Source organism: Scleropages formosus, chromosome 15 (assembly GCF_900964775.1).
Source record: "Scleropages formosus chromosome 15, fSclFor1.1, whole genome shotgun sequence".
Classification (NCBI taxonomy): domain Eukaryota; kingdom Metazoa; phylum Chordata; class Actinopteri; order Osteoglossiformes; family Osteoglossidae; genus Scleropages; species Scleropages formosus.
Window position 1 is genome coordinate 8,951,353 of NC_041820.1, and position 24,716 is coordinate 8,976,068.

Sequence of the window (24,716 nt, forward strand, 5' to 3'; positions counted from 1 at the left end):
CTTTCAAAAATCCATACACACTATGGGCGGTTTAGAGTCTCAGTTCACCTGAAGCCCGTTTCTAGAGTGTGGGAAGAAACCAGAGCACCTGGAGGACACTCATGTGAACACGAGCAGAACATTCAAACTCTACACAGACCGAATGAGATTCAAACCCATATCTGCTACCTGCTCCACACTGTGGCGTCCTCATGTTAGAAATGTATGGTGATATTTATGTTGTAAATAAAAGGAAAGAGTGCGTTTTAAGGTAATACTCACTTTTTTCAGATTATTGCAAATTTAAAGAAATACTTGAACTTTTATGTTGCTTTATTTTTCCCAGAAAACTTGCAGAGTTTTGCACATTACGATAATATATCGTGCCTCTAGCTTTGACCTTAGAGTGGCAGAAAAACAGTTTAATAAAATACTCTCCCCCTCTGCATGCACTAACCGTGGGTATATCATATCTTATTAATTCTGAAATGTGCTTTAGGCTGGTCACAGTATGTTAGGCAAGGTGTTTATTTTTTGATATGGTGTGTGTAATGCCACGCTGTTTTTGTTTCTAAACATGGATTACAGGATTTTCGGCTTTCGCCAGGTAGCTAATGCCGTGGCGGATAAGGCGCAGCGATTTTCGTAGGCTATGATAAACACCTTTGACATTTGTAATTTTTATGTAGCTGTGTCTCGGTGGTAATTGAATGTCAGAAGTGACAAAAATAATTACGCTTGAATGTCACTATAAAAGGCTGACGGTTGTCCTGTGACGGATCCTCCTTTTTATGATTTCCGTTTTTTTAATGTTCACCTATCCTCTCTGTGTTTGTTTCTTGGGAAACTTTACATCTTGGGCCTTTTTAAAAAGTCCTTTTCGCCATTAAATGGCACTTTTGCCCAGAATCTTTTTGGCAGAGTTTGCGTTTTGCCCATGCCAGCTTGGCCTGTTGAACCATGTTTAAAGAGGAGCCGAACATCAAATGAGAAACACCGCAGGGTTGCTCACCCTGTCTTTTCTGTTAATTGCCTTAGGTGAGGGTATGATTTGAGGTTATCGCAGCTCCACAACCTCAATTTCAACTATTTCATGTTGGGAGATATGGACTGAAATTGTGTGCCTGTGAGTAAATCCGTTTTTTTGATTAAGGAGCAGATAGATATCGGCATCGACATCGCTCAGACCTTTCAGTCGGGCCTGGACCCGAAATGTACGTTTCTATTCATTTTATGTTAAATTGTCGTTCATCAAAAGTGCAGTTGCATTTTTTGATTACCTTCTTATGAATTCAAGGCAGCTGAAAGGAGCGGCAGATAACGATTTTTTCTTCTTTTTTTTTTTTTTTTTTTTTTTTTTTTTTGGTTAAATTCAGCCTACGCTAATCTAAGTTGAATTTCTCCAAAATTATCAATGGAATTAATCTGTAATGATCAAATAAACAAAGATGCAGCAGAACAGAATATTAACAAAGCAAAGTCATGCATAACTGGTAATGGGTACAATTATTTCTGCAGGCTGTAATTGAAAGGTGGCATGTTTGATCGCAGCTCCCCTTTCCTTTTTAAATTAGGTTACTGGACTTCCAACAAGCGAGAGTCAGACCCAGGGGCAAATCCTGGCTTCAGGGATCCGGTGGGGACAGACGCCCATCGACCAGACGACGCCGTGGGATACGGACGAGCCGCCGGCCAAACAGCTGAGGGAGAACAGCAGCATGGGTACTGACCCTTTTGCTTTGCCAGAGTCACCTGCGATGACCACCGTCTAGGAGAAACATCTGTCTTTATCGCCTTTCCTTAACTCCAGCTAATTTGGCAGATCGTTCTGCTGCTGAATGCAAAAGGGTGGATAAAAGGTATGAAAGATGAGAAATCCATAAAACAAGAGCCGTTCTAGTGGGCCGTGTTCCAACAAGGCCTTCAGTACACATTACTCTTCTCGCTCATTCCAGGGCCAGACTCATCGTTTTACGGACACATCTGTATTCCGGAATAAGGAAATTAATATTTTTGTTAACATTTCAGGAATGCAGCATTTTTTTTTTTTTTTTTTAAACCACCCATTTATCTCATACTGGGTATTTTCACTGGAGCAATTTAAGGTACAGTTGAGGAGAAATTTCTTGGTGCACAAGCACATCACAATAATATGTCTTAAAAACCATCTCGAAAAATAAACCTTGGACGAAATTGCAGCGTGCTTCTTACACAGCGTTTTGGAAATTAGAACCATCTCTGAATGATTCTTGTAAGTACTCAAGCCTTTTTTTTCTGCGCAAAAATGTGAGCGTTGAAATGCTTTTTCATTAATCTGTTATTGTTTTCACTGTCAGTTTAAGGAATGAAATGAGTACCTTTCTTTTGTGCTTCTTTTTATTGCGGTTGGTCACAATTGCTTGGGTACCATAAAATTGACCACAACTCTAAGTACCTTGATCAAGGTGCCACACCATACCTGGCTCAACTTGACACCGTTCTTTTTGCCCGGTTCTCTCTGACAGCAAATATAATATTTTTTGACTCTAATAATTAACCACAACCAAACTGACAGTCATTACTTTAGACTGCTCTAGTTGTAATTTCAATTTCCGAAATACCTCTTTTCTACTCTGAGTGTAGTAGGTCGCACTTCTCCTTTATCTAAATAGCATTATTTATCACTGTTTTTCACATGTAGTACCGTTAAACACCGGCAGAGTTTCCATCTCACCAAAAAGTATTACAGTCTGACAAAGTTAAGATTTCTTTCGCTCTTTAAGTGTAATTTCAGAATAAAAATGGCTGGAATTTACATAATAAAATAGGTTTCCTTCTAAAAGCTTTTCTCTGCACTGAAAGCACACTAAGTATAATTCCACATTAAAAACTGACATTGGTTCAAGTGGTCCTACGGAATACATTTGGAGATTAAAATAATTGAATTTAGTTGCAATTAATTTAAAGTAATAGAAAATAGACCCTTGTCTCAAACTATTGTGTTATAACAATTGTGGCAATTAGTTGTTGACTGTGCAACTCAGGAAATATAAAGGATTTATTAAAATTTAAAAAGGCATTTATATTGCAATATTCTATATTAATAAGTACCTATTTCAATTATTAAAAGAGTGATGGCTCAAATGAAAAAAAATATATAAGTGGAATATAATTTCCTTCAGCAAACATGAGTTAAAGTTATTGTACGAAGTCTAGAGTATTTAAGTGATATTGGAAATAAGTTTTTGCCGGGAACGTGTTTAAAGACTAACATGCAACAAAAAAATTATTTTCTACACTAAGTGGAAGAAATAACGTTTAGTTTTCAACCTGCTTGGTGTACTTATGTTGTACTGCATTACAATAATATGCAATACAGATATTGTTTTATTGATTCTAATTGTTTTTACTCTGTCTTTCATATTTAATGGATTTATATTTAACTAATACTGCATATTTAAAGGATGGAAGTGAGTCAGAATTTAAGGCACAACTCTAATCACACTGTGTAAAGAGCTTATTTGAACTTCACCTGAAAGGGTGTCAAAGGGTGTTTGATTCCCACATGATTTGTGCTTCGTGAGATGAAAACGGCCGATTCCCTTGCGAACATTAGTTTCCATGTAGAACTACTCTGTATATTAATGAGCCCATGAGTGATGGGCTCCAGTTATACATATGGTACAGTAGGATGCATAAACACACACACACACACACACACAGGCTCAGATCAAATGAGGGCATCAGTCAATGTTGTTATTTGTTGGTTCATTAATCTTGGGATGTTAACAATTGTTAAGTGCACTGACTTGAAGTTTGTTAGTTCAGATCCCAGGAGTGGTTGCCTTGACTAGAGAACTTGAACTTAATCGCTTCAGGAATAAGTTTCAGCTGTGTAAACGGGTATAATTTCAGGCTATACTGCTGATATTTACGAATAATAATATGATAGTAATATGACTGATCCCACTCGGTTAACTGGTACGTGGGTGAGATATTTTCTTTTCTTCTCTTTAAATTTCCTTTCGTCTAGGTCCGTTGTGGGCTCCTCCGGTGGCTGCAGTGAGCCAGCCGAGCCTTTTGGCACACACGTACGGGGTGCCCCAAGCGCCTGCGTACAGCCAGGGGGTAACAGTCCAGGCCCCCGCCATTGGACTCAAGCCTGCCGTCCAGACCGCGGTCCCCTCGCAGCACCCGCTCATGACGGCCCACTTCCAGCTCCCTCCGCAGCCCTCCCAGCCCCTGCCCGGCATGGTGATCGGCATGACCCCGACCTTGCACTCTGCCAGCCAGCCGCCCATCACCATGGCCCCGCTGAGCGGACTCTGTCAGGTGCCGCGCCCGGCGCACAGCGTCGTGGGCAACGGCCACGTGAGCCACCCTCTGATTCAACCGTCTAGCCTGCCTTCCATCGCCCTACCTGGAAGTGATCCCCTGACCAATGGGCAGACGGTTCCCCATGCCCCGCCCCCGCCTCCAACCAATCAGGAGAACACCAATGGCCTTCAGATGCTGCGGACGGTCGGCATGGGGAAGTATGAGTTCACTGACCCCTGGCACCCAAAAGGTAAGCTGGCCAAATACAGATTTGTAATAACCGATGAAAATACCTTTATTTTGGAAAACAATAAAACGTATTAATATTCCCCCAACTACCTCTGCATGTCGCATTGATTAATGAGCATGAAGTCTGCTGGATCCCGTCTTAGATAAAAGCGTAAACCTTGTACGAAACGTACTCCCTTCTCAGCTTCGACATGATTTCCTGTGCTGCGTTTTCGTGATGTACGGCTGATCGAGTTGCCTTTCCGCTTTTCTTTCCATTATCTTTCTGATGAGCCTTCGCTGGGATAACTTTGCAGAGTCAGAAGCAAATGTGCGAAAAAGCATTCGTTTTTAAACCTAATGGAATTGACAGGCTCAGGAGTATTTAAAATAATAACAGCGCATTAAAGAGATAAGTCCGTTTTTGGAGCCGGAGTAATGAAATGTCGCAAAAATGCAATATTTAATGCGCTGGTTAGCGCGCCATTGTTGTTCGTCCAAATCAGGAAGCGCAAATGGACACAACACAAGGCAGTTATCAGAGTAATGAGCTGAATAAGGTGCTGAGAGAGGTTTTTGTACCACCAGACATTGTAATAATTTCCCCAGAGCCAGTGCCCAGGGCTGGAGGCTCTATCGCTGGGGAGGAGAAACCCGCAATGACTTCACAAACGTTACGAACAGGGAACATTGCCATTTGCACTTTTTTCTTTATTCTCTAAAATATTTGAGTTTAATTGACAGGGAAGTTAAAAAAAAAAAAAAAAAGTTTGGTCTCTGTGTATCGGTCGTTCATTGCGCAACACATAAATACATAAATAAGTTACAAACAGACGGTGTGCCAGCTTTATGACTTGTTCCTGTCATTTCGCTGAGCCGAGTGACAAGGGTACTGTTAATTCTAGTGTTTTCTCCGTGAGACACATGCACTCCTTTTGTACTGAATGTGTTTCAGAGTATTTTTACATTTTGGCCATTAAACAGTTAGTTGTTATTTTTGCACGATGTAAATGGACTGTCCACATTCCCCCACATAATTGCATTCACATTATTAGAATTTGCTCTTGCATAGAGATGTAATTTGTATCTGTGAAATTTGCTCATACTTGCAAGATTATATTTCACTTCAAAATATGCATCTTGGCGATGCCAGTTATTACCCCCCCCCCAATGTTGTGCTGCTTCTCCTGCACATCTCAGCTGTTTTGTAGCCATGTGTAAGAATCTCAACAACATCTTCTGGTTCTTTGTCATCTGCAACGGTAATGAGCCATAAGGTTTCAAAGAAAGTGTTGAATGCTTCATGTGATGAAATGCATGGGATTCTCTTGAAAGGCAGTGTCATTACAGGTGACTCTTTATGATTCAGTCTGCTGTTAATCTGTTGGTTATTATATTTCACTAATACCTCAGCAAAGATGGGTTGCAAGCATTACAATGGGTAACTGTAATTACATTATTACAGTTGTCTCATTTAGCACCATTCTGCTATTATATGCTTGATTTTAAATTGGATTTTCCTTTATAATTAAAAGGTAAGAGACACATTTCTGCATATTTAGGTGGCACAGTGGGTAGTGCTGCTGCCTCATAGTGACTAGACCACGCGATAGGATGTGGGTTTAATACCCCGCTTCGTCTGTGGAGTTCGTATTTTCTCCCCGTTTTTGCATGGGTTTCCTGCAGGTGCTCTGGTTTCCTCCCACAGGCATGTGTTTCATATGAGTTGTTGCTTTTAAATTGCCCTTAGTGTGTATGTAGTGTCTCCTACAATGTGATGTAATTGCCTTGGATAAAGGTGTCAGCTGAATACTCCAAAAATAATCTTTGTCCATTGCTTTGCAGAAAAACATCTGCTAATTGAATAAATGTAAAATTAGGCAAACCTTCTGTGACTCAGGAACCAAAAAATGTATTTTTAAGTTATTGGTAATTAGGAGTTTTGTAATTCACATAATGAGCAGAACTTCAGGAACTAATCACCCTCATCGCATGAGGGAAGCCTGTAGTGTAAGTCAAGACTAAATGTAGTCATTCTAAAGTTTATTCATGAGAAAGAAACCGGAAAGGGTCAATTGTTGTGACATTCATCTTAGGTAAGAGACAGTTATTTGTACATACTTTTGTAAAGAGATGAGAATCACATTAATGTTTCATTTGATATCCATCTTTTAGGGAAGAAACATGAGGCAAAAGCATGTTTCCATTAGTCAATTTCCTTTTAGGATCACAAAGTGCAGGATGCTCCTCTTCTCTGTCAAGTTTATTATTAAATGCATTACCATAAACAAGTTTTACCGAAACAGAGGTGACTGTCCCCTGTTCCCCTTCACATCAGAGACCTTATAGATATGTTCATTTTGTCATCTTTATTTTAAATGCAGAAGTCAGTTTATTCATTTATTTTCCAACTCCTTGTGATTTAGGAGCTTGATACAGAACATTTGTAGAGATCTGCGGAGATCTGCACTTATGAACAGTTAAAAATAAAGCGCAGATGGCCTGTTTTTACTAGTGGAAGCTAAAGCAGATGCAGAAATGGTGATGATTCATTGGACGTAGGCAAATCCGGATGCTTCTCTTTTCATATATCCCTCAAAAAATTTCTATGAGTGTTGCGGAAAAGACACGCTCGCTGTAAGGAGTCTCCTTCCTTTTTGGAAACATCGAAATCGTAAAGCATCTAAACCTTCTGACATCAATAAGCACGTTAACCTGATGTCAAGTTTCTGTACTTATATTCTAGGAATATTCAGAGTTTTATCAGACTAACATTTCACTTGCATACAGACTTTTTAGTGAGAAGGTGATGAGTGAGTTCTTTGGAATCTTAAATATCATCTCTGGCTGATGCTTGAAAAAGAATAATGGGAATAATGAGAAGCTGGCATAATGACTAGAGCATCACCTTGCAGTTGGGTAATTCTGTTACTTATAACATATAGCTGTGAGGACAAAGTTTGTCAAGCACTTTGAATTATCTGGATTTCTGCATGAATGGCTAATAAAATGTGATTTGATAATCATCCTTGTCATAATAATGAATATACACACACACACACACATTTTCAGAACCGCTTGTCCCATACGGGGTCACGGGGAACCGGAGCCTACCCGGGAACACAGGGGCGTAAGGCCGGAGGGGGAGGGAACACACCCAGGACGGGACGCCAGTCCGTCGCAAGGCACCCCAAGCGGGACTTGAACCCCAGACCCACCGGACAGCAGGACTGTGGTCCAACCCACTGCGCCACCGCACCCCCTATAATGAATATAGTGTTATTTAACAAACAACACACAAATTATACTTTAGGATCATGACATTTTGAAAAGACAACACTCACTGAAATGCAGTGGCGATGTCTGAATCAGGCCGTTTGGAGGAAGACCTCCCAAAAACATACACGAGCTGAATAAGTTTTGTTTCAGGAGAATGGGCCAGAATAGCTCCTGGCTGCCACTCTGGTCTGATCAGCAGCTACAGAAAGTGTTTGGTTGAGATTATTGCCGATAAAGGAGGTCGTACTTAGTGAATATTGGGGTTTACATAGTTTTCACATCAATGACCTTGGTTTGATTGCGTAAACTGTGTTGAATAAAAATATGGCACTGTACCTTGTTGTATGTGTTTTTTTTTTTTTTTCTTTTTTTTAACGAAGGCTCTTTATATTTTTTATTAGGTCTCGGATAAAGATCACATCACGTTTTTGAAGCTGTTCATGCAGAAATCCATATAATTCCAAACTTTTTTTTGCCACAATTGTATGCGTAGCCTGTGGCCACAGCAACTGCAATGAACTTTGAAATGATAGTTAGAGTTTGCCTTGGGCAAAGGTGTTAATGAAATGAATACATGTTAATGTTATAATACACCTAAAAATAAACCTTTCAGTGGTCCCAATGAATTTCTGTTTATTGGTCATTGATGTATTGTGGACCGGGGGGTCCGGGCCCAGCCAGTGTGGGGGGATACGCTGCTCTTGTCAGTTATTACACCAGGTAGCTGAGTAAGAATAGAGCAGCTTTGATCCTGAGAATAAAAGTATTCTATCATGAGTGCTAAAATGTGAATCCACTCTCCATTCTCCTTTAAATGAAAAATAATTATGCATTTTCAATTTTATAACAGGTGCATTTGTCCAATGCCCAATATCACTGATGGCCTCTTTAGCCTGCAAAATAACAAATTCAGAAAGGCACACAGCACATGCTTTAGACGTGATGAACTCGAATATTACACAAAAAGTGTGATTCTAAGAGCAGCAATTATTTAAAAAATAATGGCGTCTTTGATCGTTCAAACAGAGTACAAGCTAACCAATTTAAGCAATTCCAGTGTAAATCGCTTATCTGAGTTAAAGGCACAGTACTCTTAGATACTAAATTTGTCAAGTAAATTAAAAATGTGTAATTTTTATGTTACATATACTGTGTGACAAGACAGTCATCTATAAATCATTAGGCTCCCTAAGAAAATTCAAAATGTTTTTGAATATCTTGCAGTAATGAAATATGAAATGATAACAGGCATTTGATCCCATGGAAACAGGGATCACAGATAGATGCAGGGATATTTTAAGCACTCCAATTAAAGATTAAGGCCTTATGAATAGTCCGATGCTGGAAAAGAAGCCCCAGACACATCTAGGTTTGCTGAAGGTGAGAGACAATTTCCAAACGTCAATACCAGTAATATTTTCTTTACCATTGCATATTATTGCATGTACATTATTTAAATTGAATTCAATATTAGACTCAGTATTTACATTTTTAGTTCATGAAGTTTGCCGCAGGGAATACACACATGAAGTTTTTTTTTAATGTACCCAATTTATTTATTTATTATTAGCTGGTGCTTTACTCCTGTATTGAATATTATCGGAAACTAATATAAACATTTACATTCATTCGTTCAGCTATCACATTTTTCCGTAGTGACTTAATAGCTATAATTGCAAGGCTGATTGCTGCTGTTTTCACATGCTAAGCCTTGCAGCATTGCTTGATTTTGTTAAAGCAATACATGTATTATTATTATTTAGCTGGAGCTTTTCTCCAAACTGATTTATAATGTTAGGTTTGTATACTAAGCTTCTTACCGTAACCCCACCCCCTCCCGTATTGCAAGGGGACACTGCCGGGTTTCCCATATGTGAATATTTCCATCTTGCGATATATAATAATGTATTAATTGAGTATATTCTGTTAATAATATCCCTGCAAGTGTTATATATAATTTTCTTTTTTTCTGAGCTTTGTCCTGGGGGGCACAGTGGCGCAGTGGGTTGGACTGGGTCCTGTTCCCCGGTGGGTCTGGGGTTCGAGTCCTGCTTGGGGTGCCTTGTGGCAGACTGACGTCCCATCCCGCGTGTGTCCCCTCCAGCCTTACGCCCTGTGTTGCCGGGTTAGGCTCAGGTTCCCCGCAACCCCGTCTGGGACAAGCGGTTCAGACTGTGTGTGTGAGCCATTGTTACAGAGTTATCTTTTTAACTTTGCTTTAAGATGAGATTTTGTAAATGGCAGACATGAGTCGTGTATTTATTTATTTTAAGTTGAACGTGTTCAAACAGCCTTACGACGAAGTTGTAAATGCAGACATAGACACCCTCGTTGTGCTTGGTAGAGTGAGATCCAGAGATACACGTATAACATCTCTTGCAATGAAATTTAACTCCAGTGACATATGAGTTTATCTGCAGTTAATTGATAGGAGTCATATGTCAATGTGTAGCCTGTATAGTCTGCTTATTACATTATTTGATGAGCTTGTAAAAGCCAACGATGCTTTATTTGCTCTGCCATTTGAAGTCATCAGCTGCAGCCAGACCAAAATGCAGTTCCTAATGTTTGTCCACTAATGGGATTTATTGTAATTATGTTTCAGAGATGTCGGTTTTTGCGCTGGCAGCACACACACGAGTTAAATCCTGGTTAGATACCTGCAGTATTTCCGTGCTGTGCTAGAAACGGCTCCATTTCACGTTGGCCCTGCACCTCATTGTGAAAGCGGCAGAAATGAAGGTCCAGAAATGATGCGTTTGCAGTTCTTCTTTGGGAGAAATGAAGTTTTTCACTTAGTGGCCAAAGCATATTGTCTGTGCCACTGTCACTTCAATTGACAGCTCGACGGGACTAAAAGATAATCACACTGACAGCAGCTTGTGGTTATCGTGCCTTATTATCGTACGCTGTAAAGACGAATGCTAAAAATACCCCTAGACTTCTGTAGCCCCTTAACCCTCTTTTTTCATGTCATTTACAGAGTGAATTTAGGACATGCAGGAGTTTCACTTTTTCTTTTTCTTTTTTTACACTCTTCTCTGCTGTAGTTCTCAGCAGCGCAACCGTCTTCTCACTCCAGGCTGAGTTTGCAGATACGAAGCACATGGTCATTTTGTCCTGCAACCACACGCGCGCACGCACACACACACACACACACACACACACGTTCGCATGAATAATATATTTATTTGTGCGAGCACTGGGACCTACATATAGAACGCTGCGTCAGCGTGTTTCTGTTGTAGAAGGCTTTCCGAAGACGGAGCTGTCAGTAGGAAATAGCATCGCGGTTTGTTAAAAGAATAGGGCTCATTTAAAGCAGATCCATATGCTTATTTTACATGGGTAACTCCCTTCTCTCTAAATTTGGAATAAATACAATTTTATGACTCTGAATTCTGGGAGAACCTTTTTAAGTTAGCTGCTTATTCGAAATATTTGTCAAAAAAGTATTCTTATTATTATTATTATTATTTTTTATTTTTTTTTTTTGAAAAGATGCACTACAGTCAGTCTGGCCAATAATGGTGTGCAGCTGCTCTGTGCTTAACCTCCAGCGGGTGCTGTAGTGGTTAATGCCATTGTCATGCACTCAACGGACTAAGGTCCAGATTCTGCTCCTGATGTTGTACCCTTGATAAAGGTATTTACTCTGAATTGCTCTTGTGAAAATTACCCTGCTGTGTTCAGTGCTGAACTCCTCCTGTCCCTTAGTTTTACCATACAATGGTTGCTTAATGAGAAGCTTCCTTTCTCATCTGACACAGTAGGTGTGTAATGACCAATTCCATATGTTGCTTTAGAGGAAACTGTGTGTATAGGAGATGGATGGAAGTCGTGCAGGGGCAAAAATAGGTGAAGCCCAAGTTGAACTGGTTTAACCAACCAAGTAAGTAAGTAGAATCAAGTGTGTAAATCATAGTAATTTCTTCAATCTGTAAGTTTATTTTAAGATTTAGATGTCCTACGTTTATTTTAATGTTCTATGCAAGAATTATAACCGTCCCTATAGGGTTCACATACTTTCAAGCAGCACTGTACATTGGTAAAACGCTATTAAGTATCTCGGTGTACAAACCTCACGTTCAATGAGTCACGCTGGACAAAAGCATGAAGCAAATAAATGAAATAAGTCAATATATAAATCAATAAATAAAAAGGTAGACTGTTGAGCACTTGTGTTGGAGTCTGAGTCTGTCACTTGGCACCAAGTTAAGCGAGTCAAGAGTCACTGGCTGGATCATTAAGTCTGAGTCACTCAAGCTGGAGTCCGAGTTATTACATTTCAGAAATCAAGTTTCCAATTTAGGCGTTGTCAAAAGGCAAAAAACGAATCCCAAAGGCAGGCAACATCTCAGATAAAGCATCTGTGTTTCAGCATCCTTTTGTGGCATACGCGTGTGTAAATTCCTGCTTTTCACATATGCGTGCTTTGTTTTTCAGTCATGCTCTTCGCCGGAGAAGGCCATCTGCCAGTGCTTTACTAATAAGACCAGCTCTCGCAGCACATATTTAAATGCGGAATTCTTAATATTGCCATCAGTGCCAGTTAAAACATTTTTATAAAAGAGACCCAGGCGCCGAGTCACACTGCTTAACGTTCTTATTTAGGTTATTTATTGATTGTGGCAGAAATGTTTCTCCAAAATTACTTACACTTTATTACTTTAAATTTATTTACTTGCAGTTATTAGGCCGTTTATACAGCTGGGCAGTTTTTACTGTATCTTTTCTGGGTGGGTACCTTAATCAAGGGTATTATCAGAAATGGGGCTCGAGCCACGACTCTCTGAGCACAAATTGGCAGCTCTAACCGCTACACCACCTGCTGTCCGATGGACCTCAACGTTCAAATCGTAGAAAGAGTCACTTTGGAGTCTAAGTATTGTAAAACTGTGATTTGATTGGGAGTCAGACTCGTAGGTTCGAGTGTAATACGGTATATTTTATGATAACATAGAGATATGCTCTTTTTGTTAAGCTAGGGAACAGCTCTACCGTCCCAGACACACACACACACACACACACACACACAGAGAGAGAGAGAGAGACACACGAAAATGGCAGTACTCTTTCATGCAGTAAGCAGTGTAAATGTTGACATCCAAACAAAGGGACGTGATAAAAGGCCTTCAACGTGGCTCCAGAAACCAGCCGGATCATGAATCCGGCCTTACAGCTACAGCCCGCTGCCCTTAACCGTATTCACAAGAAGGAGCATGTTTTGTTCCGAGTCGCGGCCTTCCTCGGCCCCCCTTCCCCCGCCCGCTCCCCGAGGGGGTGACAGGCCTCGCGGCTCGAGTCGTGACCGCGCAGCTCGCAGGCAGTGGCCGCAAATTACAGCCCCCCGATCTGTCGCACGCTCCCCCCCGGGGACGTCGGGCAGGCCGCTGCTCCCATCTGAACCGCGGCGCACGTGCGTGTTAGCCAGGCCCCCGCCGGACTCGCTGGAGGAACACGGGGCTTCCCTCGGTGACGCCTTCTGTTGGACTGCGCTACGGCACCGGAGGCTCGCGGGCCGCTCGGGTCGAGGCCTTCTCGAGAGAACCGCGCGCTTTGTTTCCAGACGGTTTCCCGTAAACGAACGAGAGAAACTTTCTGCTTGTGAAAGGGGGGAATGGTAAACATTGTGGTTTACGACTCTAAGACTTTATGTCATATTATTGTTGCTAGTTTTGCTGGAGAATTTTATTCTGGAAACCTAGAGGAAGTTTTGAAAATGCAAGGTGCTGGACTGAAGATGGCAACGTTTTGATTATTCTCTATCGTTTTGACTGTTCTATCACGATATACGATTGCGCCGTCACCTCTCCTGGGCTGCGGGTTCGGATGCCGTTTCCGGTCCGGCTCGGCGCGCGCTGTCCGGCGTCGCCCAAGTCTGCTCCGTTTGCTCGATCGGCGGGACAATCGGCGCTTTCAGCCTGGAAATGTCCCCAGGAGCGTGCGACACGTCGCTCCGTGAGGCCGGCGATGTCCCACTCGTGGGCCGACGGATTGCCTCATATCGCGATGGTCAAGGGCTCTTTGTTTGATCTCGGCAGACGTCCGCGGACGCGCGCGCGTCACGGACGGGTTCCTTTATTTGTTTGTTTGTTTTAGCTGTGTTTGCTGAGGTCCTGATCAGTTTGACGTGGGATCGTGTGTCCTTTGCTATTGTTTGTGCGGCTATGTACGAGACGCTGGTGAAGCGTTCATATAAAGCAGCTTTGTGCCTGTCAATGGCCTTTGTCTGCCTTTCTTCTGACTCTGCTCCTTTGTCTCTCCTTCCACTGAAAGTGCCTTTCACTGTTTTTTTTTTTCCCCTCTAATTTTTATTCTTTTATTTTAGATGTGTGTTTTCTTTTTTTTGCGGGGGGGGATAAATTATTTCCTCAAATGAAATATATTTTTTTATGAGTTCTCTTCATTGAACTGAACGTTGGTAATGGCATTGCGATGCTTTCTTTTCTATCTACAGAACTGTAGCTTAAAGGCGGATACATATTTTTCCTCCGATCTCTTTCTCAGCGTCCTGAAACCCACACAGTAAAGTCAGTGATCTCTTTCAGTCGACGTGCATGTTTAGTTCGTGACCAGCGCATTAACACGCATCGCACAGTTTTTTTTCCATAATGTAAGCATTCATATACTCTTTGACACCAGTCATTCCTCTTCCTTGCGGCCTGTACTGGAGGCAGCAGGTGGCGTAGTGCTTAAAATTCCCACTTTGGATTAGAAGGACACAGGCTTGAGTCCCACCTTGTGCTGTACGCTGAACTGATACAGTACGAATTACCGAGCTGCATAAACAGGCAAGTTGTTGAAAAGTGTCAACTGAATAAATAAATAAATAAATAAAAAAACAAGAAATATAAGTGAAGGCTGATGGAACCCCCCCCCCCCCCCCCCCAAATACTTTTAATTCAATTGAAACAGGAAAAAAAAAAAAAGAAGAAAAAAAAAAAACCTCCCCTGTGCTATTTTGCGATGGTCAATCTCACGAGAACATTGACCCACTTCAAAGACAGTAATTAGCTTCGGAGTTATTCACGTGCTTCGATCTCACGTTCGGGAGATAATTCCTTCAGACAGCTGCGCGAGTCCTCCCTCCCCATCACCGCAGGAATTTGGGTATTAGTGGCCCGTGTGGCACATAATGAAAATATAAAGCCCATCTGCACTCGAAGTCAATTTTCAAGACGCGCTTTTTCAGATTTAAACGTATGAAATGAGCCTTTGCTGTGCGGGATGCGCACTTTTTCTTAATGCTGCTGCGAAGTATTTGTCGGACATTGTCTGCGCGTGCGAGATAAAGGATACAATTCTGCACGCTTTGGATGCCCTGCCGGGGGCGGCCTTCGTTTGCGCCGCAGCCATGATCTGTAACCGCAGCGTCTGCCGCTAAATGGAGCTCCTCGTTTCCTTGGTTTCCTTTTAGGTGCGGCGGGCGAATCAGTCAGCTTGGCATTAATATTGCTCTCAGAAGTAGTTCCGCAAAATCGATGCCTAAGAAAGACGACTATTGAACTGCTTTTACTATTAAACGGTGGTGGGAGCTGAAAAGAATTTGGGTCAGGTTGTCGGTTTAGCGGCGCCGTAGCCATCTCGCATCAATTATTTTTGGAATGCATTCGGAACGGAGAAGGATCACGTGCTTAAAATCTTGCAAACCGTCCTCCTGTGGATTCTGGTTTCTAACAAGTGGGTGTTTTCGGCGCACCGAGGAGCCGGTTACGTAGCAGGTAACCCCCGAAGTGCTGTGGGGAAACAGCAGGTGGCGTAGCGGTTAGTCGTCACCTCGCGGTCTGAAGGTTTACCGTTCGAATTCCGGTCCAGCTGAAGCGCCCTTGGTCAAGGTGCTTACCTCGAGTTGATACGGTAAAAATTGCCCCGCTCTATAAATTGGGACATTTCTGAGAAGTACCTTAGCGGACAGCTGGCAGCGTAGTGCCTAGAGGTGCTGCCGTTGGACCCGAAGGTCACGGGTTTGATTCCAACCTCCAGCTGTAGTATCCTTGAGCAAGGTGCTTACCCTAAGTTGCTCCAGTAAACTTACCCAGCTGTATAAATGGGTAAATAATTTTAAGCGGCTTAACATTATAAGTTGTTCTGAAGAAATATGTCAGTTAAATGAATAAACACTAATAGTGTAGTTTTTTTTTCCCTTTTTTTTTTTTTTTTTAAAGACCCGCTTTATTGAGAACAAACCGTGAAAGACAGTTCCCAGGTGATCAACCTTTGGGTTTTTTTTCTGTTCTTATAACAGTGTAAAAGGCCTCATGAAAGGTCTTCAGCAGTTAATTGAAACATTGTGAGACATGTGAGACACATCTTTAGAGACTGGACAGCTTATGTCCTGTTCTCTTTGAAAAATAAAAGCCCCAAAGGAGGTTTCGGACAAGGTAAAAGTCAGGAGTGTTTACTGCCTTGGGGGGTGCAGTGGCACAGTGGGTTGGACCAGGTCCTGCTCTCCGGTGGGTCTGGGGTTCGAATCCTGCTGGGGGTGCCTTCCGATGGACTGGTGTCCTGTCCTGGATGTGTCCCCTCCAGCCTTACACCCTGTGTTGCTGGGTTAGGCTCTGGTTCCCTGCGACCCCGGTTCAGAAAGTGTGTGTGTGTGTGTGTGTGTGTGTTTACTGACTTATCAAAGTTCCAGTGTACAGTTTAAAAAAAAAAAAAACCCCAGCTGTATAAGTGGGCAAATCATTGTCGGTTAAGATACAAACATAACACCATAAGCCACCTTGTACAAAGACATCAACTAATAATTATTATTTTTACATTTTATTATTATTAATACATTTATTTAGCAGCCCACACACCGTATTCACCATGGTGACTTACGCTAGATACATTACTTACAATGGGTCACTCATCCATACATACATCAGTGAAACACACATTCTCTGTCACTCACACATTATGGGATGATATTATAATAATAATAATAATAATAATAATTTAAAATCAAGGCTGCAAGGTTTAGCATATGCCCATATCAAAAGCCGTCTACCTTGAAAATCATAGTTCTCATAATTTGCATGTAGTTTTACCTTTAAATTATTTCAGTTCGATCGCTGCTTTGATGGGGCGTTGGGAGGACAGGACACAGGTGCATTTTGTACTGTCCAAACACGTTCTGAACCGTGCCCTTGGAGATGTGTTGCGCTTCTTAGAAATGTTAATGTTTCACAGTTGAATCCGACGCCTGTTGAAGTTGAATGCTGTTGTTTCATCTCGGAAGATAAATATAACATTTTATTTTTTATTTTTTTTTTTTTTCCTCCAGCTTGAGAAAGCAGGAAGATGTTGATCTAAGTCGGATGGAGCCTGTCTCTCTTTATATAGGCCGAACTCCTTCCTGAAGGAATCCCAGTTATTTATATACGTTACATTGTTTGATGCACACCAGGTGGTCGCCCAGCGCTGGAGCGATGGGAGCTGGAGGAAGGGCGTTCGGCTCCTTCATGTGATGTTTTAAAAAAAGGACCAGGAAATGTTGAATCGCTGCAATATTCTGCTGTGCCGTTTCGTGCCGGTGTTGCGTTTCGAGAGCTTCGGATACGTCATGAATATTCTCGGGACGGCGATCCGTGGCTCGCTAATCGTCAGCTTGATGAATTGTCGGGCCCGGGAAATTGCGCCGCCCGTTTGGTCTGGAAATTCTCTTGTAATTGAACAAGGAATTGATCTTTGCAGCACACGCGCAGAAGGCTTGCGTATTAAAAATATCCCTCAAAATATCCAGTGCGAAATGAAGATAAAAGCCTCGGCTCCACTATGGCAGCTTTACCACAATTGGGATCTTAGTATTAAGTTTTGTACAAAGGAAAGTAATTGCTCTGTGTGTGTGTGTGTGTGTGTGTGTGTGTGTGTGTGTGTGTGTGTCGGAAACGGGTGTTGTAGTCGTTGGAATTGTTGCTTTGCAGTTGACATGTCCTGGTCCTGCTCTTTTACCCTTGACCAAAGTACTTATTCTGAATGACTACAAATGAGTACATCAGTACATCATATTCATATGATAAATCATAAAGTAGCTTAGTGTACAAACGTTACATTCTAAGTTGCCTTGGAAACCAGAGTGAGCTAAGTGAAAGAATGGATAATAGTAATGATAACAAAGGGCACATTTGCCTAAAGCCGTAGCAACGAAATGGCACAGAATATGTATTTCCACAGGTAAGGGATTTCTCTTTCCTGATTTGCACAAAGCAAACATCCTCAGAAAATCAAAGTTGTGTTACTTGTAGGTATAATATGGACTTCCTGTTTAGATCAGATAGAAAACTGAATTTTAACTCTGCTGTGCACGTATAATCTCATTCGTGTATGCGTCGTCTTGTCCCGTACATTTCCTTTTTTCTTCTCTACCTTCGCTACCTTTGGGACGCTCTCTCTGAGTCATGTTTAAGTGAAAATATGTATTATGTGGATGTATATTATTTTCATGCCCATGTTATTTTTTACTTGTGTTCTATGAAACATTTTTAGCGCTTTATATGTTTAACGCATTGTTTTAAAATTGATTTTAAATCCTCGTTTTTGCTTTTCTATACGGGAATTCTCTAAACTGGAAAATGGCAATTTCTTTCTTTCTTTTGTTTCTTGTTCTACAGAGATGTTGAAGGAATTGAACCAGCAGCGCAGATCGAAAGAGTTTACAGACCTGAAAATTATTGTTGAAGGCAAAGAGTTTGAAGTCCACCAAAATGTTCTAGCTTCCTGCAGCTTGTATTTCAAGGACATGGTGAAAAGGTTTGCCTTCCTCCAGCTCTTCATGCGATCTGTTCCTTTTGTAGGGCGAATGTGTGTCGCTTCTTTCCCTTTCTCTCTTCCCCCGTGCTCCCCGCCCCCCTCGGCCCCTCTCTTGCAGGTGTGTGAAGACACAAAGGTTCCTGTCACAGGGCCAGTAGCCATTCCTTCTCCTGCTCATATGAATGTATATCGCAAATGCTTGGGATGGGGGACAAAAAGGTCAAATCTTGTCTTACCCTTTCATCTCCATTGAGTAAATGAACAAATTTTCCATTTTAATGGGCACAAAAAGTGTTCCATGACTGGGGTGGGGGGGGGTGGGGGTTCTTAGAAATATGCCAGCAGACTACAGAAATTGTGTGGCATATTAATAATGCATCTGATGCATCTGCAGTAGCTCTAAGGATAAAGTTACACAAGTCCATCCCTCCCCTTAAAAAGCCCAGTTTGCTCCCGGATTTGAATTGCATGTATGCATTGGAATATTTAATATTTTCCCATGATGCTCAGGTTGACGATGGAATTCGGAGCGTCGCGGAGACGTTAAGAGTATCGCGGACACAAAAAATAGCCAGTCGTGTTTTAGGACTGCAACTTTGAGCTATTTCAGATTCCATTACTCTCATTGTCCTAAGGATTTCCCCTTGTGGAGACATGTTTTTTCTTTTTTGTTTGTTTTTGTTTTTCAATTACTGTCATATTTCAGCTGCTGCACCTTTTGTATTCTTTTTGTCGGAAGCCCTAAAGATTTGTACATATTACTATGAGATACATGCTGACAGATTGCTCCGCTCCTTCTCCTCCTCGACGCACCCGCACTGTTGGGGCAATTATGAAAAGTGCAAATAGTAATGGGATGCTCTCTAATTGGTCTTCTGTGCTGAGAGAAATTCTTGTTAGCGTGTCCTCCTCACTAGTTGGCATAACCCAGGGCTGGAGACGGAAATGAATGTCCCCTTTATGGCCCTTTCGCTCCGCTGACAGTTCGTCGACGTGGCTCCCCCAGCCCCCGCCGCAGGCTTCGCGGTACATCTCAACCGCGCTCCGCTCCCCGCTGAAGGACAGGGTTCCATTCCGATTGCACGAACGTGTAGCTTTTTACTTCCTTAATGTACGTCTCATTTCTCGAGGAGGGGAACGTAACCTTTAGCACAAGTCTCATTAGCTGGAATCGTATTATGGCCGTTGCTTTGAGCGTTCTGGGAAGTTTGCGGACGGCAAAGAAAGTGGAAAAATTTCAACAAAGGGAGCTTTTCCCACTCTCTTGGCAGAAGCTTTCGGTAACTTTAAGTAATCTTTTAAATTTCTACAATGGCTTTAACACAGCAGGATAAAATGATAGCTACACATTTAAAATATATATTTTTTTTTTAAAAAAAAAAAAAAATGACACCCTGTGATGGACTGCTGTTCCATCCACGGTGTACCCTGCCTAGCCTAGCACCCTGTGCTCCCAGGACAGGCTCTGGAGCACCGCGAACCTTCCCTGGACAAGCACTTAGGGAGAGCCAATCAACATCAACAACCTCTTGTCGCGAGTGGGGTCGCGGCGAGCCGGAGCCTTACCCGGCAACACAGGGCGTGAGGGACGCGCCCAGGACGGGACGCCAGTCTGTCGCAAGGCACCCCGAGCAGGACTCGAACCCCAGACCTGCCACACAGCGGGCACTGGCCAAGCCCGCCTCGCCACCATGCCCCTCCCCCACTTACGGATAATGAACAAATAAATGAATGGTTGAAAATGATTAATTTCTACACTTCAACCTAATATTTTCTGTATTTCTTAGTTTAGACCAAACTTCATGGTTACTAAGACCATCCATATAAAATGTGCCTTTGCACACAACACAGTTCTTGTCGCCGTGTTTGCAAAATCGGGCTCTTTCAATGTCAGCTACAGTAAGCTCAGCCCAGTAAGCTAAATGCAAATTACATTTTATGGCTGGCTGTGATTTACAGTATTTTTGACAGTACTTGTTAGACTGCCTTGGGACAAAGTGTGGTACTGGCATGACAAGGACTTTTTTCCCTAGCAATCTCCTCTGTACATTACAGATATTCTTTTCATATGTCATCAAGACAATAGGGAATGTAAGGTTAGGGATTCCCTGTAAAACAGTCGACGCTGCCTCGCATTTTATCTCGCAGCTGCTGGCTGCTCTCTCAAGCAGACGCCTACAGAAGAAATATTATTTAGCTTAGATGGACGTGTTTCTTGGTGCCGCGCTTATTGCTCCTGGAAATCCACAGTGATGTGAAAGGATGAATAGAGCACGAGTCGTGCACTTTGTAGCTGTGCTTTAAGGAGTTCACTCTTAGATTATTACAAGGCTTTTCACTCTCCACCTTCCTGAAATATATATAATTTCAGTAATAAACATTGTAAAAGTGCCATTCCATAGCAACGTCCCAGATATTCGCGTCACAATTTCATGCGCTTTAATGTAGCTACATGTGAAGTTTACTTTGGGATTATGGGATTATTGTTTCCTAAGGGAGCCCATAATTTTTTTTAATCTATCTTTCTGTTTTTTTTTTTTTTTTAACCATCTGTGCGGGAAGATACCAGTCTTGTTTTCAGATTGCTGGCATGTACTGACTGTAGCTTTCTCATTCCTAGTTGCTATGCTGCCTTTTAACGTTTTAACCTTTTTTTTTTTATTATTTTATTTAATAACGCCTGCAAAACAAAATAGTAGCACACTTCATATAACAGGCTCCCCATCTGGTGCAAATTCAGCATGCACACTGCGACCTCAGAAAGCTATTACCTTCCCTTTTAGCATTTAATGCATAGACTCAAAAGATAGATTGGCCTCAGTAATTTCATTTTTTTTTCTCCCTCTCTCTGGATCTCCAATAAGTATGCTCTGCCACTGCTTCAATATATGGAGGTTTCATTCCTCTGTATCACATTCGCTGTGTAATATAAAACTTCTTACGCTTTCAGCCATACTGTTACAATAGGCTGGCATTTAATTTTGTGGAAAACATCCATTTTCAAAACTGAGAGGCTTTCGAAGCGATCAGTGATGCCGGAGCAGAATGGGGGAAATTTTATTCTTGTGACCACTCAGGCTTCTGCTCTTTCAAACTGAATACCTTGCTGGGAAGATTCAAGACAAATACAGCCCTGGAATAATTGGCTCCGTGTATTTTCTCGTGCGCCTCATCTGGTAAAAGTTGATCATCTTTATGATAAGTTCCTTCAGAGTTCCTTTTAAGCCTCTGAAATATACCAATAAGCAGAATTTGCAACAATCAGTGTTTTTTCTCCAGTCTATTCCGAATATTAATTTACCATGTTTTGTGCCATTTACTTAAGTGCTCATCATTTTCAGTAAGGCTATGGGAAATTAACTTTACCTTTTAATGATCCATTTTCCAGTTGTGGTCCAGAGTAAATCTGAATTCAGAGCAGATGAGTTTTTTTTTTTTTTTTTTTTTTTTACAAAAAGCCAAAAAAAAAAAAGAGTTACATCTCCATAAAATAAGCACCCTGGCAGAATCTGCAGCGCAAGCCAGTTCACGTTGCACAGTTTGACAGTCTGATAATGAACCTGACTTATACTTTTTCCTTTCTCCTACCCAACCCCTACACCAGTTAATCCTGCCTCACTTTTACATTTGACTCTTGACACTATTACTCCAGCAATTATCATTTGCAGTGATAAATCTTGGCTTTTTTTTCTTTTCAGGAGTAACATTCTTCATTTTCCAGCCACTGGGAGATTGCCACTTCCCACTTTATGCCCTTACCTTTGCCTCCCTGCCTAGTTGACTTTGTACAGCATGATGACTAATATTTCGGTTCATACACAGGCAATGGTGACTTATTTATTTATCTATCTATTTATTTACTTGCTCATTTTTTTTGCCAGCGGGGACAGACGCTTTGTGTAGGGGAAACCTTTTTGTTGAAAGCACCCCCCCCCCCCCCCCCCCCCCAGGTCCGAGTCATGGAAACCCCAGTGCCCCTCCCCACCTCACGCCCCCCCCCCCCCCCCCCCCCCCACCGAGAAGGATGGCTGCTGGCTTCATGTGGCAGAGCACTTTCTTTCCCCTTTGCCCTTCGCTCTGCCCTGACCATTCATATGTCTGTCTGTCCCACCGGTCCTTCGTTCCCGCCGTCCTGCCTGCCGCTCTCTCATGCGTCCTCCGTCTGTCCTGCGTGAGGCTGAACTCCACCGAGGCTTTAGGTTCTCTCTGGGCAGCACAACAATACAACCACTGCAAACAGTGTTAATACCACAACCTCTCATCCATAGTCACATTTCTGCCCCCAGCCCTCACTTATAAATAATATCAAATCACTGCATCTGACTGCTGAATGCAGTAGCTGTCAGAAGGCTCTCAGGAAATAAATACAGTTCCAATCTGGCATCGTGGTCTGGCTGTTTTCAAACGCACCTGTGTTTTGTCCTCTGTGTATTTACAGTCAGTCCTGTAGCTCAGGTTAAAAGCCTAATGGGGGCGGTAGCGAGCATCAGGGGGCGTAGTGATTTGTCGCCTGGTGGCCGAATGAGCTGCTTTTCAGTCCCAGTCTTGCTCCAGTTGCCTAATCAAGGTATTTACCCTGAGTTGATAAAGTAAGAATACCCCCCCCTCTATTAATGGATAAATAATGTAAAGCAGTTGGACATGCAAGCATAACACTGTAAGTCGCTTTCGAGGAAAGTGTCGGATAAACAAATACCCGAAATCGTCTTTGTGGGTAGGTTTGCTCAGCATTCAGCAGTGTTTGTTTTCCCGGGAGAAAGTGAGGGCAAATCATTTCTCTTTCCCCAGTGCTGTGGTTTGACCCCAGTCCATTATGCATATGGAAATGTTTCTCCACGTTCTCACCCTTTTCATTTTTTATGCTGAGTTTCGTGGCACCGTTTCTGCATTCGCACCCAGCCTTACGCGATCCTGTGCTGCTCATAAAGCCGAAGCAAATTCACGACTTCAATGCCAAGCGCAGAGGCAGTTGGAGTACACACACATGCATATACATGCGTTCCCGTGCAATGTGCGTCCGTGATCCGTCATTGTGTGTGTGTACGTGTAGCTATGAGTATTTATTCCTTTCACACAAATTAATTCTGCATGTTTATTTAAAGTGGGGCAGGTGGATCTCAAACGCATTCCTTTCAGATGCTGTTTGTGTACATGCATAATTAATGTCAAGAAACAGATGGTGGCGTTCAATTTCGCATAGCGATCGTAGTTAATTTTTCCCTCCTCTGAGTTCTGTCATCGAGATGGCTTGGCGGGCAGTCTCCGGGGGTCTCTGACTGCGCCTCTGCTGTCACCAGGTCATCGGGGGAGAGCAGTAAGGGAGAGAAGCTGGAGCTGTCGATGAGCAACATCAGCGCGGACGTCCTGGAGCAGCTGCTCGAGTTCGTCTATACGGGGTCCCTCATCATCGACTCGGCCAATGCGAAAACGCTGCTGGAAGCGGCCAACAAATTCCAGTTCAATACTTTTTGCAAAGTCTGCGTGTCCTTCTTGGGTAGGTGACTCACGGTGCAGCGACATTGTTCCTCGCTGATTTTCTTTTTTTTTTTTTTGTTCCTGTACTGATGAGCTGTTTTTTCCCCCATTCTGAATGTTTTTGGGGGAAAGGGTGGTTTAAATACAGCACTGCATTTTATGACTCCTCTCTTTTATATTGTTCCAAGCAGCACTGTCCCTAGATTGTACTAAGGTTGAACTACATCTGAAATGAAGTGATCAGCACGCTTGGTGTGTTTGCAGTCCCCGAATTTACACAAAAAATTATGCTGACTTTTAAGAACTCATTCCGTCATTGTCAGTTAACCGCTTGCCTTACGCGGAGCTGCGGTGATCCGGAGCCAGTCCTGGAAGTATAGGGCTTGAGGCAGGGTACACCATGGACAGGCCACCAGTCCACCACAGGGCAATCACACACACACACACTGCAGGGTCACCTGAGTGAAATGTAGAGTCGCTAGAGTGAAACGCACACAAACGCAGAGAAGCACGCAAACTCCACACACGCTGAGCTCGATTCGAACCCACACCCAAACAGCCCAGGAGCTTTGAGGCGGCACTGCTACCGCCTGTGCCACCAGTATGTCTTTTGTCAATGCTTGTTTATGTTATTTTTTCTCTCATGCTGAGGTTCTGTTGGGGGGAAAGTCTGATCTGTTGTTGAGTACTAAGACATGAAACTGTAGACTTTATATGGTTCG

General features: G+C 42.4%; 1 protein-coding gene across 4 annotated transcripts in view; it reads left to right on the forward strand.

Annotated features, from left to right (window-relative positions):
• Window positions 1-24,716, forward strand: part of LOC108918055 (kelch-like protein 29) — a 125,283-nt gene that overhangs the window by 56,604 nt on the left and 43,963 nt on the right. For all 4 annotated transcript variants that reach the window (XM_018725004.2, XM_029258234.1, XM_029258235.1 and 1 more), the window contains exons 3-6: window positions 1,554-1,701; window positions 3,992-4,525; window positions 18,381-18,519; window positions 23,817-24,013. In XM_018725004.2, coding sequence (XP_018580520.2) covers window positions 1,554-1,701; window positions 3,992-4,525; window positions 18,381-18,519; window positions 23,817-24,013 — 1,018 coding nt within the window. The remainder of the gene's footprint in view (window positions 1-1,553; window positions 1,702-3,991; window positions 4,526-18,380; window positions 18,520-23,816; window positions 24,014-24,716) is intronic.